This window comes from Taeniopygia guttata, chromosome 2, assembly GCF_048771995.1.
Source record: "Taeniopygia guttata chromosome 2, bTaeGut7.mat, whole genome shotgun sequence".
NCBI lineage: Eukaryota > Metazoa > Chordata > Aves > Passeriformes > Estrildidae > Taeniopygia > Taeniopygia guttata.
The window spans coordinates 1,051,711-1,065,538 of NC_133026.1; the positions used below are offsets into that span (position 1 = coordinate 1,051,711).

General features: G+C 64.9%; 2 protein-coding genes across 2 annotated transcripts; one reads left to right on the forward strand and one right to left on the reverse strand.

The window, feature by feature from the left end:
• Positions 1 to 2,501: 2,501 nt before the first annotated feature.
• LOC100224667 (zinc finger protein 783) lies at positions 2,502 to 9,238 on the reverse strand. The gene is made up of 6 exons (XM_072925224.1): positions 9,107 to 9,238; positions 8,592 to 8,996; positions 7,562 to 7,688; positions 5,853 to 5,966; positions 5,546 to 5,656; positions 2,502 to 4,626 (listed from the first exon to the last, which is right to left on the reverse strand). Exons 1-6 carry the CDS (start codon positions 9,128 to 9,130, stop codon positions 3,716 to 3,718), a joined length of 1,692 nt encoding a protein of 563 aa, XP_072781325.1. The 5' UTR covers positions 9,131 to 9,238; the 3' UTR covers positions 2,502 to 3,715.
• Positions 9,239 to 9,375: 137 nt separating this feature from the next.
• On the forward strand, positions 9,376 to 12,449 carry LOC115494068 (tigger transposable element-derived protein 3). The gene is made up of 3 exons (XM_030266919.4): positions 9,376 to 9,738; positions 9,996 to 10,130; positions 10,242 to 12,449. The coding sequence occupies exons 1-3, from the start codon at positions 9,705 to 9,707 to the stop codon at positions 12,053 to 12,055; spliced, it is 1,983 nt and encodes a 660-aa protein (XP_030122779.4). The 5' UTR covers positions 9,376 to 9,704; the 3' UTR covers positions 12,056 to 12,449.
• The last annotated feature ends 1,379 nt before the right edge of the window (positions 12,450 to 13,828 follow it).

Genomic DNA, 13,828 nt, shown 5'->3' on the forward strand with positions numbered 1-13,828 from the left:
ATGGGCACGGCGAGGGGACACCCGGGGGGCTGCGGGCGCCCCGTCGCCATGGGGACCGGGCGGTGACACGGGAGGGGGGGCGGCGGCGGGTCGGTCCCGGGGTGGGGGGGGGTGCGGCGGGGCGGTCGGGCAGGCCCGGCCCCGACGGCAGCGCGGGCGCCGCCGGCCGCGGAGGCCCCGCCGGGCTCGGCGCGGCGCCGCCGTCCCCCCGGGGCCGCCCGTCCCGTCCCCGCCCGTCGGTCCGGGGGGGCGGCCGCGGCCCCGCGCGGTGACAGCGCCCGCCGCCCGCCGCGCCCCCCCCGCCCGCCGCGGCCCCGACGGCGCGGCCCGTGAGCCCCGACGTGCGGCCCGCCAGCGGCGGGCGGGCGGTGCGCGCCGGGCCCGGCCCCGCGCCGGGCAGGCGCCCTTTACCTGAGCGGGGGCCCCCTCGGCCATGGCCCTTTGTTCCGTGCCCGGGGCCCCGGGGGCCGCGGCCGGGAGGATCCAGCGCCCGCTCGCTGCTTCACCTCCGCCCGCCGCCGGGCATCGGGCTGGGCGCGGGGCGGCGCGGCGGGGCGGGGGCGCGGCGGGGGCGGGGCGGAGGCGGCGCGGGCCTGGCGGGCGGAGGCGGCGGGGCGGGGGCGGCGGCGGCGGCTCCGACACCGAGCGCGGCTCCGGGTCCGGGTCCGGGTCCGGCGCTCCGGCCGCGCCGCTGCCCCGCCGCGCCGCCGGGGGGCGCTGCCGCCGCCGGACCGCGCGCGGAGCGGGGCGGAGCGGGGCGGGCGCGCGCCGCGCAGCGCCCCCTGGCGGCCCGACGGCATCAGCGCCCCGCCCCGTCGGGGCCCCCTCACGGCGCCGCCCGCACCGGGAACCGGGGAACCGGGGGGAACCGGGGAAACCGGGGGATTGTGGGGGGATCGGGGAGACATGGCGGGGCAGGGCAGGGACCGGCGGGTCACCGTGGAGGCCCCGGGGCAGCTTTTCCGGCCCCGCCCGTCGGGTCCCCACCGCCCATCCCTGCGGGCTCGCAAATGGCGGCCGGAGGCGGTGGCGCCCTGGAAATGGAGCGACCCCTCCGCACCCACCGCCTCCCCACACCCCATCCCATCCCGTCCCGTCCCGTCTCACATCATCCATTCCTATTCTTTCCCACCCCATCCTGTCCTGTCCTTCCCGGTCTTGTCCTGCCCCATTCTGTCTATCCCACCACGCCCTGTCCCATCCATGCCCTCCTGTCCCACCCCACCTGTGCTGTTTCTCCATGCCCCACTCCATACACACACTGTCTGATCCCATTCTGTCCCATCCCATTCCATCCCCTCCCATGCTGTGTGTCCACTCATGTCCCATCCAGTCCCACCCTGTCCATCCCACATCTTGTCCCATCACATCCCATTCCATGCATGTCTCATCCACTTCTGTCCCATCTCATTCCATTCATCCTGTCCCGCTGTATCTTTCTGTATCCCATCTGCCCTGCCCTATCCCACCCCATTCCCATCTCATCTCCCCAGTCCCATCCCTGCGTGCTCTGGCACAGCTCTGGCACACCCTGGGGGGGACACTGGTGACACTGAGCACAGGGAAGGGCAGGAAATCCTTTTTGGTTTGTGGGAAAAGGGAGAGGACACGTGGGATGGGTCACCCGGGCTTGGGGGAGGACAGGGGTGTGACAGCAGGTGTGGACCCCCAATTAAAGACCCCTGTCCAGGCCCCTCTTGGGCTGTCCCAGGGATCCACAACCCCTGTCTGGGGCTGATCCATTGGGAGGGGACACCAGGAGCAGCTCTGGGATGGAGGGAGTTCCCTGCCTGGGGTTTGTACACCCCAGTGCAGTGGGAGTGTCTGACCCCAGCTGAGGGAGGCCCCACACTGTCACAAACCACCCCACATCTCCAGCACCTCCATGGCCACATGGGGCAGCCCCATTTCATGGAGTGGTTTGAGTGTAGGGGATTCACTGGGGTCACTCAGAGCACGGGGGATTCACTGGGGTCACTCAGAGCACGGGGGGATTCACTGGGGTCACTCAGAGCATGGGAGATTCACTGGGGTCACTCAGAGTGTGTGGGGATTCACTGGGGTCACTCAGAGCACGGGGGGGATTCACTGGGGTCACTCAGAGCCTGGTGGATTCAATGGGGTCACTCAGAGCATGAGGGGATTCACTGGGGTCACTCAGCATGGGGGATTCACTGGGGTCACTCAGAGCATGGGGGATTCCATGATCCCAGCTCCCAGGTGGCCACAGCCACCAGCACTTCTCCCTGTCCCTAATCCTGGTGTGGGATATCCCAGCTCCATCCCACCATGGATCCAAGGGTTCCTCAGCTGTTTGTGGCACAGGCTGGCTCCCGGATCACAACCCCAAATCAAGTTAAAACCACCAATCCCAGATGCAGCATCCCAGAGCAGCCTCGTCTGGGTTTGTACTGTTCACCTTCTCCACAATTCCCTGGAAAAGCTCCCAGCCAGGAGCAGGATGAGGGAGCTGCAGGTACCCGCCAAGGGCTGACACGGAGTTCAGAATGGAAACACTGTATTGACAGACTTTACAAAAGTTATTACAAAACACGGTCACGAACCAGCAGCTGACGATACAGAGCGAAGAGACACTTACAGCCACCTCAGAACAACACCAACAGCTCCAGAAGTCATCCAATATTTACACAAACGGCTGGAAAACTCCGGGCGGTTATCGCATACATGGAAGTGTTTTAGAGCAACTGTGAAATATAGTGTCACACCTTTCCTTGTAGTATTATCATCATCATAATTAATAATAATAATAATAATTAATAATAATAAGACTACTTCTAGGTTAACTAAAAACCAAACAGCTCTTTACAGGGGTTAGGAGAAGCTGCTTTCACTCGTCTGACTTACCTGAGTGAGACCAAACCCAGTTAAAAAATAATAATAAAATCACCTTCATTGTCAGGAGTCTGCGTGTCGGCCCAGCGGCGCCGTTCCCTCGGGCCAGAGGGGAACCACAGCCCGGCTGGTGCCAGTGACACCCTTGCAAAGAACGGAGACGTGTCCTCCTGGTGTGAGCGACCCAGCGCGCCTCCAAACGCTGCCCTTCCCGACTCCTCCTGCTCCAAAGTCCTCAGCCCCTTCTCCTGCACTTGCTTCATCTCACCCCGCTCCTTGCCACGCTCTCCTCTCCGCTTTTCCGCCTTCCACAAATCCCGCGTCGTGCCCTGACCGCCTCTCTGCCTCTCCTCTCCTGCCTTCCTCCCAAATCCTGGCCTGGCAGCCTTTCGGGACACGGCGACGCAGCGGGAGCGGGCGGCCGGCCGGGAACGGCACCGTCCTTCCCTCCCTCCCTCCTCGCGCTTCCAGCCTTGCAGTGAAACGAGTGGAAAAAAGAAAGCGAAAGCTTGTCACTCCTGAATATGCACAAAGATAGGTGGGGGAACACCTGCTAAATACGGACCCCAGAGAATCGCTCGGGATTATTCTCTACGGGCAGAATCCAACCCTGCGTAGGGAACAGCGAGCACGGGGCCTGCGCCGCGGTGGGAGCGCCACGGAACCCTGCGGGGTCCCAGAGCTGCCTGGGCTGGCCGAGCAGAGTCTTTTAAGAGGAATTCCTTGGATGCTTCACCAAAGCGGGCTTCGTAGCATGACCACACGGATTAGCTGCGATACAAGTCACCTGCCATCATGCTGCACGTCCACCTGCCAGACCGTCACGGTCACCGCGAGCCCTCCTGCCCCGGCCCCACCTCGGCTACTGCTTAGTCTCTTTTTTCACGCAGAAATGGTCGGTTTGGGTGCCTGCCGGGCCCAGGTTGTGCTGGGAATCCTCCCCGGGCCGCGGGTTGCGGGAGTGGATTTTCTGGTGGCAATTCAGGGACTCTTTGTAGCGGAAGTGCTTCCCGCAGACGGGGCACTGGTAGGGAGTCTCCCCGGTGTGCACCCGCCAGTGCTTGAGCAGGTGGTCCCGCCGGATGAAGCTCTTGCCGCACTCGGTGCACTGGTAGGGCCTCTCCCCGGTGTGGATGCGCTGGTGGCGGATGGCTTTGGAGAGGTCTCGGAAGTCCTTCCCGCAGTAGGTGCACGTCAGCGGCCCGTCGCCCTTCCCCGTGTGCAGCTTCTGGTGCAGGATCAGACTCACTTCCAGGCTGAAGCTCTCCTTGCACTGGGAGCAGGTGTAGGGCCTCTCCACCATGTTGTTCACCTGGTGCCTGACGAAGCCGTACTTGAATCCCGAGCTCTTCTCTCCGTCGGGGCGCTTGGACGCTTTGGAGCGCGAGGGGCCCTGGCCCTTGGCTTTGGATTTCTGCCGGAAGCTCTCGCCGCGCTCCAGGGACGTGCAGGCCTCGCTGGCGTGCGCCTTCTGGTGGGTGGCGAAGAGCTGCTTGTCCAGGAAGCTCTGGCCACACTCGCAGCAGATGTAGGGTCCCTTGTCGGCCGCCGCCTCCTCGGGATCCTTCTTGGCCAAGTCTCTCCCGCGGCGCACCGAGCGCCTCAGCCCGTTGCCCGTCGCCGTTCGCTGCGGCGGGGCCGACCCGCTCTGGCTCTTGCTGCTCGATTGCACCTCCTCCTCCGGGTTGGAGAAAACCTCTTCTTCCCACTTTCCTGTCAACGACCTGGAAAGCTCGAGGCTCTCGGAGCCTTCCTCATCGCACGGCTGTTCGTCTGGCGGAGCAGAGACACTCGTGTCATTCGGGGAGGCAAGGACTGGGGTGTTATTTACTCGGTTCTCTTGGGACACAGGTGGTGTCTGCTGTGCACACCCAGCTCAGAGCCTGGCACTGAAGGGGCTGCAAGTCCAGCTGGGGGCACCTACTCTGTCCAGAGGTATTTTGACTCAGAATCTTGGAATTGTTGAGGTTGAAAAAGACCTCGGAAATTATTAAGTCCCAGCACTGCCAAGGCCACCCCGAATCATGTCCCCAAGTGCCACATCCACATGGATGTTACATCCCTCCAGCAATGGAGACTCCACCACTGCTCTGGGCAGTCCCAATGTGTAACAGCCCCTTTTGGGGATGAATTTTCCCAATATCCACCCTGAGCCTCACCTGGCCCAGTCTGAGGCCGTTCCCTCTCCTCCTGTCCCTGTTCCCTGGAGCAGAGCCCGATCTCCCAGGCTGTCCCCTCCTGTCAGGAGCTGTGCAGAGCCACAAGGTCCCCCCTGAGCCTCCTTTTCTCCAGGCTGAGCCCCCTCAGCTCCCTCAGCTGATCCTGTAGTTTCTGGACACACTGTGGCAACCTTCTGCTTTCAATTATATTGTAATATAATATAATATATATAATCTAGTTATAGATAGGTAGCCAGAGGAAAAACGAGTGTTCCTGAAACAGGACAGGTCTTTAAGAACCTGTGCTTTAGGATAAAGCCCAAAAACAGAGGAAAAAGGATAAAAGTTCCTCATGGGCTTGGACAGTGCCTGAGGGTGAAGGATCTCCCATGGTATGAACTGACTCAAAGCAACTTCCTGAAATTCTGGAAAAGAATCATCCAGAAAAACTGAGCAGCTCCTGGGAATTAGGCTGGGAAGCCAAAAGCACATCTAGGCAAGGGACACTTCCCAAAGCAGCTCAGCGCACTCACATGTACCAGGGACCTCCATGCTCTCCTCTTCCTCAGAGCCTTCGTGGCTTTCAGCCAGAGTCTCTTCATATTTACCCCACGAGCTGTCATCGGGCCCAGGGAAGAAAAACTCTGTGCAAGAGAAAAGAGCAGGAGTTACACTCCAACCTTCCAGCTGCTTTAGAGGATTCCAGGAGAGAGAGAGGCATCAGGTAGGAGACAAGTGGAAAAGCAAAGTCCCCAGTACCTGAGGAGAGAACTGACAAAACAGAGTAACCCCACGTCTGCATCTACCTGCCCCCCGAGTCCCAGGAATCTCACGGCTCACCAGTGCTGGGGTCCGTGGGGGTCTCTCCTCCCTCGGAGTCCTCCTGATCCTCAGCGTTGGGATCCTCCCCCTGCTCAATCCGTGTCAGCAGATCAGGCTTGGAAATGGCAGCGTCTGCACGTAAAAAGAGGATGAGAATGTTTCCCCTGCCCTGGTGGGAGAGCAACTCTGCAGCTTTTGCCCACCAACCTTCCTTTGCTGGGAAATGAATGAGAGAGGCTTAGGAAGCTGCTCTCAGCCCTCTGCCCCGCTCACCTTGCGTGGGCCCTGGATGCAGGAGCACGCTCTGCTCGGGTGAGGAGCACCTCCCAGCCTGCAGCGTGAGGAGGACAGTAAGAAAAGGCATCCAGGCTTACCTGCAGGCTCTCCTGTCTTCTCCTCTCCGCTAAGGTCCGCGGATCCATTACAATGGGGACTTCAGCTCGGGAGGCAGCAGCAGAGCTGCCAGCACTGCCCTCCCCGTGCGGTTCCCTCCAGCCAGGACCGCTCCGTCCTACTCCTCCGAGTCACGGGCTGCTCGCGGATTTTGGTGGGGGAAAGGGGACAATCACCATCTCTCCTCGGGCGGAGAGCAGAAAACTTCTCTTCCAGACACGTGGGAGGCCCTGGGGGTTAAATTCCACCTCTCTCCGGTGGATCTGTTTGCTTTACATGGGAGCCAAACCCTAAACCTCGTTCCTTCATCTTGGGATGAAGCACAGCTACATCTCTCTAAGCTCCAGGCTCAGATCCCACATCCCCTGCAGCAGCAGGACAGCTGCGTTCCCATGCCTCAGGAGCAGGACATGGGACTGGTTTGAAAACAGGAGAATGGGGCTGTGGTTACCCTCCACCTTTCTCCCTGGCACACAGGGACTGCAGGAAACCTCAGTTCAAAGAAATAAACAGGGGAAAAAAATAGCAGAAAAGGCCTGGATTGGGCAGAGCTGGATGGCAGGGAGGCAGATGAGGCTGGACTCAGCACAGGGCTACCAGGGACGGCGTCTGCGCTCCCACCCCCGGCCCAGCCAAGGCAAGGTCATTTCTGGAACATGCTGTGAAGGCAACGCGTTCCCCAGAGGGATTCCGGCGGCCAGGACTGGCAGGAGCGAGCGGAGCGCGTTCCTTTGGCTGGGAATGCACTGCCCTGAGCTGCTGAGGGGAAAGCAGGAGGCAGAGCTCGCCCTCAGCCACTGCTTCTCCCCAGCTCTGCCCCAGCAGAGCCCGCAGCACCTCGAGCAGGACTCGCTCCTTGGGGCTGGACAGAGCACCAGGCAAACGTCACTTCTCCCTCATGGGATAGGAAAGGGAATTCTGCACAATTCCCCACGGAAAGGGCTGGAAGGAACCTCAGAGGCAGGGCACAGGGCACCCTCCGCTGCCCCAAGCAGCCAGCGGGCTGATGCACCCAGCGCAGTGGATCTGTGGACCTTGGCGTGACAAAGGAATTTCCCTCTCCCCCAGCTTTGTTTGGATTAAGGTGCTCTCACTTGCCCTCCTCCTCCTCACAATCCCAGCACTCGCTGGCCCGCAGGGACCATCAGGGAGCCACGTCCTTCCACCCTCAGCATGGCTGTGAGGGCTGAACTCACTGCCAGGGCTGTGGAACACCTCCCCAGAGCACACCACCCCCTCCCTGATCCTGCAGGACACACTGCTGCTTCCAATCCACCAGTTCCCAGGAAAACTCTGTGCCAGGAGGCTGAGGGCAAACCCTGGCCCGTCGTTACCCATGGAGATGACGGCCTCGTAGTTGCCTTTCATGATGTGCCTGTAGAGCTCCTTCTGCCACTCGTTGAGGCTCTTCCACTCCTCCTCAGAGAAGTTAAACGAGGCGTCATTGAAGGCCACGGGGACCTGCAAGGAGCAGCACCACAGGGTTTGTGTCTTATTTAAGAAAACACCTGGGGATGTTTTCTTATTTTATTTTCTCACTCAAACTCCTCAAGCATTGTGCAGGATGCTCCCAGGCAGGAACTTCTGCTCATTCCCACGTGTCTCATGCTCCTCATCCCTCAAGGGACATGACAGGGATTTCCCCTGTCACTCGTCTGTCACCTCCCTCTGCTCAGCCTCCTCTTGTCACAGGCAATGCCCCATGCACAGCTGCACAATGCCTGACACAGACTTGTTTTCACTTCCTTTTTGACACAATTCTTCTGCCCATCTCCTCTGAACAGCCTTCCCAGTTACACAGGGCTTAGCCACAAAATTCAGCGTGATCCAAACACAGGAATTTGTGACATCCCTCCTAGATCACACGCACAGGAGTGGAGCATAATCAACACAGCGGGACCTGTGCTGGTGCTTCTGGGCACTGAAGGGAAGACAGGGCTGTGGGTGAGCCATGAACTGCTCTCAGCACTGCAGCTCTCCCAAAATGGGACTGTGAGTGCAGGGATCAGGCTACCACTGCAGGGATAGGGCTATCAGTGCACAGGAGATGGGGCTGTGAGTTCACAGGAAATGGGGCTGCCACAGCAGGGATGAGGCTGTCAATGCAGGATATGGGGCTGTACAGGGCATTGAGCTATGAAATCAGGATATGGGGCTGTGAGCTCAGGATATGGGGCTGTGAGCTCAGGATACGGGGCTGTGAGCTCAGGATACGGGGCTGTGAGCTCAGGACATGGGGCTGTGAGCTCAGGATACGGGGCTGTGAGCTCAGGATATGGGGCTGTGAGCTCAGGGCATGGGGTTCTGAGTCTAGCATATGTGCAGAGTAGCCCCCTTTTGCAACGGGGAGCATCAAACCGTTACCTTGGGCACTTCCCCTTTTGCCCCCGGGGGCAGCCGCAGGATCCAGAAGTTCCTGTTCTTCAGGAGGTTCTCCATGTTCTCCAGGCGCTTCTGCAGCTGCCCGTACTCCTGGATGAGGGTGCCCAGCGCCGTCCACTTGCTCTCCAGCTGATTCCCGAACTCCACCGCCGTCTTCTCGCAGCCGATCAGCTTCGTCTCCGCCATCCTCATCCTGCCCTCCAGGTTCATCAGCTGCGCGGCCTGCGTGTCCACCTTCCTGTCCACGGCCTGGATCTCGGTGACCAGCGTCAGGGAGATCTCGGCGGCCGGCAGCTCGGCCTCGCCGCCACCGGGAGGGCCGTGCTCGGGGGCGGGCAGCGGCTGCTCCAGGCCGAGCTCCTGGGGCTCCATCATGCACTCCAGCTCCTGAGGGAGAACGCGCGCCGGTCAGCGCGGGGACGCGCCCGCAGCCCGTGAGGGGAGAGGGGGGGGGGGGGCGGGACGCGGGGCCGGGCGGGCCGGGCGGCGGCGCTTACCTCAGCGGGGGCCCAGTCGGCCATGGCGCGGGGGGCGGCGCGGGAGGTGCGGGCGGCGGCGCGGGCGGGCGGGCGGCGGGGCCGGGCGGCGGCGGCGGCGGCTCAGCAGCGGCGGGGCGGAGCGGCCATGCCGAGGGCGCGGGGCGCGCTGGGAGCGGCGGCGGCGGCGCCCGGCGCCACAGCGACCCCCGGCGGCGGGCGGACCGCGCGCCCATTGGGCGGCGGCGCGGCCAATCGGGGGGCGGAGCGCTCGGAGGGGGCGGGGCTCAGCGTCACGCGCGCTCCCGCCGCCGGTAGCGGGGCCGCGCGGGGCGGCGGCGGCGGCGGCACCGGGAGGGACCGAGCGGGACCGAACGGAACAGGACGGGGATAGGGACAGATACGGTAACGCTACCGCGGCCCACCGGGGCTCGGCGGCCCCGCCACCGGCCTCCACGGGCACCGCCGACGTCGCGTTCCGCCGCACGGCCGCGCGTCGTCATCCCCGGTGCGGCATCACCCCGTCACCGCCATCCCTCGCGCTGCTGAGGCCTCGGCGGGAGCAGTACCGGGAGCAGCTGCCGCCGCGTTTCCCGACAACCGGGACGGTGCCGGTGCAATGAAGGAGGACCGCCAGCATCCCGTCGACTTGGGTGAGGCACCGGGGCCATCCCGGCACCGCTCCTCGCACCGCCGGTCGTGGCCGGGCCATGAGCGAGACCGGCACTCAGCGGGTTGATACCGGGAGCAGGAGGTGACGGGGTGGCTCTGGGGTCACCACGGGACCACACCGGCTGCTTGTACCCATCACCCCGGGCAGCCAGCCTTGGCCTGTTGGCATCTGTGGTGGCATTTCCATTGGCACGGCCACGGGCATCACTGGCTGTCCCTTCTCTTGTCTCTGTGACAGGTTACGCCATCACCAAGCCCGACATCCTGGCCGAGGTGGAACGAGGGGACGATGGGGTGGCGGCGGCGGCAGCGGGGCGTTACAGGGAGCAGCAGAGCCCCCGGCCACACGAGACCCCCGCCGACCCCTCCCAGGGTGAGCGGGACACGGGGATGGGCGGGATGCAGGAACCGGGCACCGGGCCGGCGTGGTCCCGCGGCATTCCCGGTGAGGCGGCAACTCCGCAACGCGCTCCTGTCTCCACAGGGGACTGGCAGGTGAAGGAGGTGAAGAGCGAGGACGGGGTGTCCCCACCGCCCCGCTCGCCCCCGTCCCGCCACACCGGCCCCACCGATTTCCTCGTCCCGCTGCGGGAACGGGGCTGCAGCTACTGCGGCCTCCTCGAGCCGGAGCCGAATCCCGGTGCCGGTAACGGGGGGTTCATCGCCGCACCCCCCGCCTTCGAGAGCCGCCGCTGCCGGTCCGGGGAGTCGCCTCTGGATTGTGCCAAGTGCGGCCGAGGCATCGGGCAGAAACCGGACCTGGTGCGGCACCGGCTGGGGCGCGGCACGGAGCTTGGCTACGCCTGCGGCCGCTGCGGGAGAGGCCTCACCGAACCGGCGGGGCTGGGGGCCGCGGGCAGCCCCCACCGCCCGGGCCCCTGCACCGGGCGCTCCCCGGGCACGGCGGACGGAACAACGGCACCGCCACGGAAAGAGCGGAAGGAGCTGTCGCTGACCGAGAAGGTGCGCGTGCTGGAGATGCTGGAAGGCCCTAAAGTGTCACAGAGCGAGCTGGCCAAGCGCTTCGGGGTGTCGCAGCCCCAAATCTGCCGCATCATCAAGAACAAGGAGCGCATCCTGAGCGAGTGGCACCGCAACGGCGACCCCGAGCGCAAACGCAAGCGGGAGGGGAAGGACGCGGCGCTGGAGGCCGCGTTGCTGCGCTGGGTGGAAGGTGCCCGTGCCGCCGACCTGCCCGTGGGCCGCCCGTTGCTGCAGCTCAGGGCTGGGCAGCTGGTCCAACCCGATCCCGAGCCCAGCGGCGGCTGGCTGGCTCGCCTGGGCGCTCGCCACGGCCTCGCCGGCAAAAAGCCGCCGGCGGAGAAAGGGGACGCGGAGCAGCCCACGGCAGAGCACTGGGCTGGTGTGGTTCTGCCCGGGCTCCTCCACAGCTACACACCTGCTGAGATCTTCGCCTGCGGGGAGACCGCGGTGCCACTGCCGGTTGGTGCCCCCGGTAAGAGTGAGAACCCCGGCGAGCGGCTGACGCTGCTGCTCTGCGCCAACGCCAGCGGCTCGGAGAAGGTGCCGCTGCGGGCGGTGGGGGACAGCCCCCGGCCACGCTGTCTGCGGGGCGTCAACCTGGAGCAGATGCCGTGGAGTTACCGCGCCGGCAGCTTGGCCGGCCTGACCGCCGCGCTCTTCGCCGAGTGGCTGCAGGAGTTCAACGAGGGGATGCGGCGGCGGGGTAAGAGCGTCGTGCTCCTCGTGGCCAAGCACGAGGCGCACCCTTACCTCCAGCTGTCCAACGTCAGGATGGTCTTCGTCCCACCGGCCGCCGCCCTGGCCCAGCCCATGGACCGCGGCATCGCCGGCGACCTCAAGGGTCACTACCGGCGCCGGCTGCTGCGGTGGCTGCCGGCGGAGCGCGGCGCGGGGCAGCCCAGCCTGCTGGATGTGCTGCACATGCTGGCGCAAGCCTGGGGTGATGTTCGACCCGGCCTCATCGCCGGCTGCTTCCGCGCCGCCGGTTTCACCCCTGAGGCGGGCGCCGAGGCCGTGGCACCGAGCTCGGTGCCCGGCCTGCCCAACCGGGAGCGGCTGGAGCGCGACGGGGACCCGGCGGAGGCGGATGGGGATGAGGGTATGGTGGAGGGCAAGGAGGCGGGCGAGCTGGCGGCCGTGCCGCCCTGCCCCTCGGAGCGGGAGGTCTGGAGGAGCCTGGCCACGCTGCGGAGGTACCTGGAGTGCCAGGCCACCTCGCCGGACCTCTTCCAGGCCTTCTACGAGCTGGAGGATGCGGTGCACATGGTGTCAGCCGGCGCAGGGCGGACAGCCCTCCCCAGCAGTGACCCCTGAGAGGGGCTGGTGCTCCTTGGGGGGCTCTTTGAGGCCATCACCAGCCCGGCCTGGCGCTGTTCCCTGCAGTTGTGCCGTGGGGTTTGCCGTGGGTCTGTAGGCGCCATGGGATCACCATGTGTGGGGGATGTGGAGCTGCCACGCTCTGGGTGTCACCCACAGGGCAGTGATAGTGCTGGGGACACAAAGCTGCTGCCAGAACCTTCTCCCAGGGAGTGGCTGCTGCTGCCAGCAGGGATTTGCCCCGAGTGGGGCAGTTGTGGGTGGTGCTGGGGTGTCCCTGTGCGGGGACAGCAGCTCCTTCCCACGGGGGAATCAGGTGCCTCCGGCTGCTGTCACCACGTGGTGCCCAGAGGATTGTTACAGGCATTAAAAAGCTGGAATTCAGCAAAGCGAAGCACGGGTGGTTTTATTCTGCTGTCACATCCTCTGTGAGTGGGGCAGAGCTCCCCAGGGCTTCCAGGAGCAGCGGGACCACCCCAAATCCCCCTTCCCCTCCTGGGAACACCGTGACCCCACAGCCACCCCGAGCTGTGCCATCCCCACCCGGGTACCAGGGCCGTGGCAGCAGCTGTGGGCAGTGAGGACCTGGCTGATCGCCCTGTCCTGGCTGTGCCAACCTTGGTGGCACCCACGGCCACCCTGGGGTCCCCTGCGCAGCCCCCCGTGTGCACTGTGCACTCTGTCCCCCACACCAGCACAGGACGGGGTACAGGGATGACTCTGCTTGTCTGCAGTGGGTCAGGGGCAGCTGGAGGCCACCAGGCCACCAGGCAGGGACAGAGGTGTCCCCACAGGGCCAGTGGGTACTGGGATGGAGGCCACAGGGGGATCCCCACACAGATACAGGGTCACGGGTGGGCATGAAGCACCCGGGGGAGGGGGGTGCAGGACCCCCACAGGGATGCACAACCACGGCTGGCAAAGTGGGGGGACACAGGGGCTCCTGCACGGGGGGCTCCCCACGGGGACACAGCCCCACAGGGGCACCCACGGTGCTCTCGGGACTGGGGTACAGGGATGGACCACCCCGAGGGGACCCCCACGGGGATACATCCGTCTCCACGGGTGGAATGCAGGGATGTCCCCTCCCACGGGGGTGTCCCGATCCGGTGGGATATCCGGTGCCGGTGGGATGTCTCCTCCCGTAGGGGTGTCCCCTCCCGCGGGGATGTCCCCTTCGGGTGCCCTGTCCCTCCCGCAGGGCTGTCCGGTCCCGGTGGGGTGTCTCCTCCCGCGGGGATGTCCCGGTGCGCTGTCCCTGCCGGTGTGCTGTCCCGGTGGGTGTGCTGTCCCCTCCCGCTGTCCCGGTGGGTGTGCTGTCCCCTCCCCTCCCGCCGTCCCTCCCGGTGTGCTGTCCCGGTGTGCTGTCCCTCCCGGTGTGCTGTCCCGGTGTGCTGTCCCTCTCGGTGTGCTATCCCCTCCCGTTGTGTTGTCCCATCCCGCTGTCCCGGTGTGCTGTCCCGGTGTGCTGTCCCGGTGTGCTGTCCCTCCCCTCCCGCTGTTCCCTCCCGCCGCCCCGGTGCGCTGTCCCGGTGTGCTGTCCCGGTGTGCTGTCCCTCCCCTCCCGCCGTCCCGGTGCGCTGTCCCTCTCCTCCCGCCGCCCCGGTGTGCTGTCCCGGTGCGCTGTCCCTCCCGCCGTCCCTCCCGGTGCGCTGTCCCGGTGCGCCGTCCCTCCCCTCCCGCTGTCCCTCCCGTTGTGTTGTCCCCTCCCGCCGCCCCGGTGCGCTGTCCCCTCCCGCTGTCCCGGTGGGTGTGCTGTCCCTCCCGCTG

Bases quoted from the DNA above. Each gene is read 5' to 3' on its own strand.
- LOC100224667 (XM_072925224.1), bottom strand. From the start codon at position 9,130: ATGGCCGACTGGGCCCCCGCTGAG. The intron at 7,689-8,591 runs GTAACGGTTTGA...TGCTCCTTGCAG, and splicing joins CAAAAGGGGAAGTGCCCAAG to GTCCCCGTGGCCTTCAATGA. The intron at 5,967-7,561 runs GTAACGACGGGC...TTTTACGTGCAG, and splicing joins CGAGGCCGTCATCTCCATGG to ACGCTGCCATTTCCAAGCCT.
- LOC115494068 (XM_030266919.4), top strand. From the start codon at position 9,705: ATGAAGGAGGACCGCCAGCATCCCGTCGACTTGG. The intron at 9,739-9,995 runs GTGAGGCACCGG...TCTCTGTGACAG, and splicing joins CCAGCATCCCGTCGACTTGG to GTTACGCCATCACCAAGCCC. The intron at 10,131-10,241 runs GTGAGCGGGACA...CTGTCTCCACAG, and splicing joins CCCCGCCGACCCCTCCCAGG to GGGACTGGCAGGTGAAGGAG.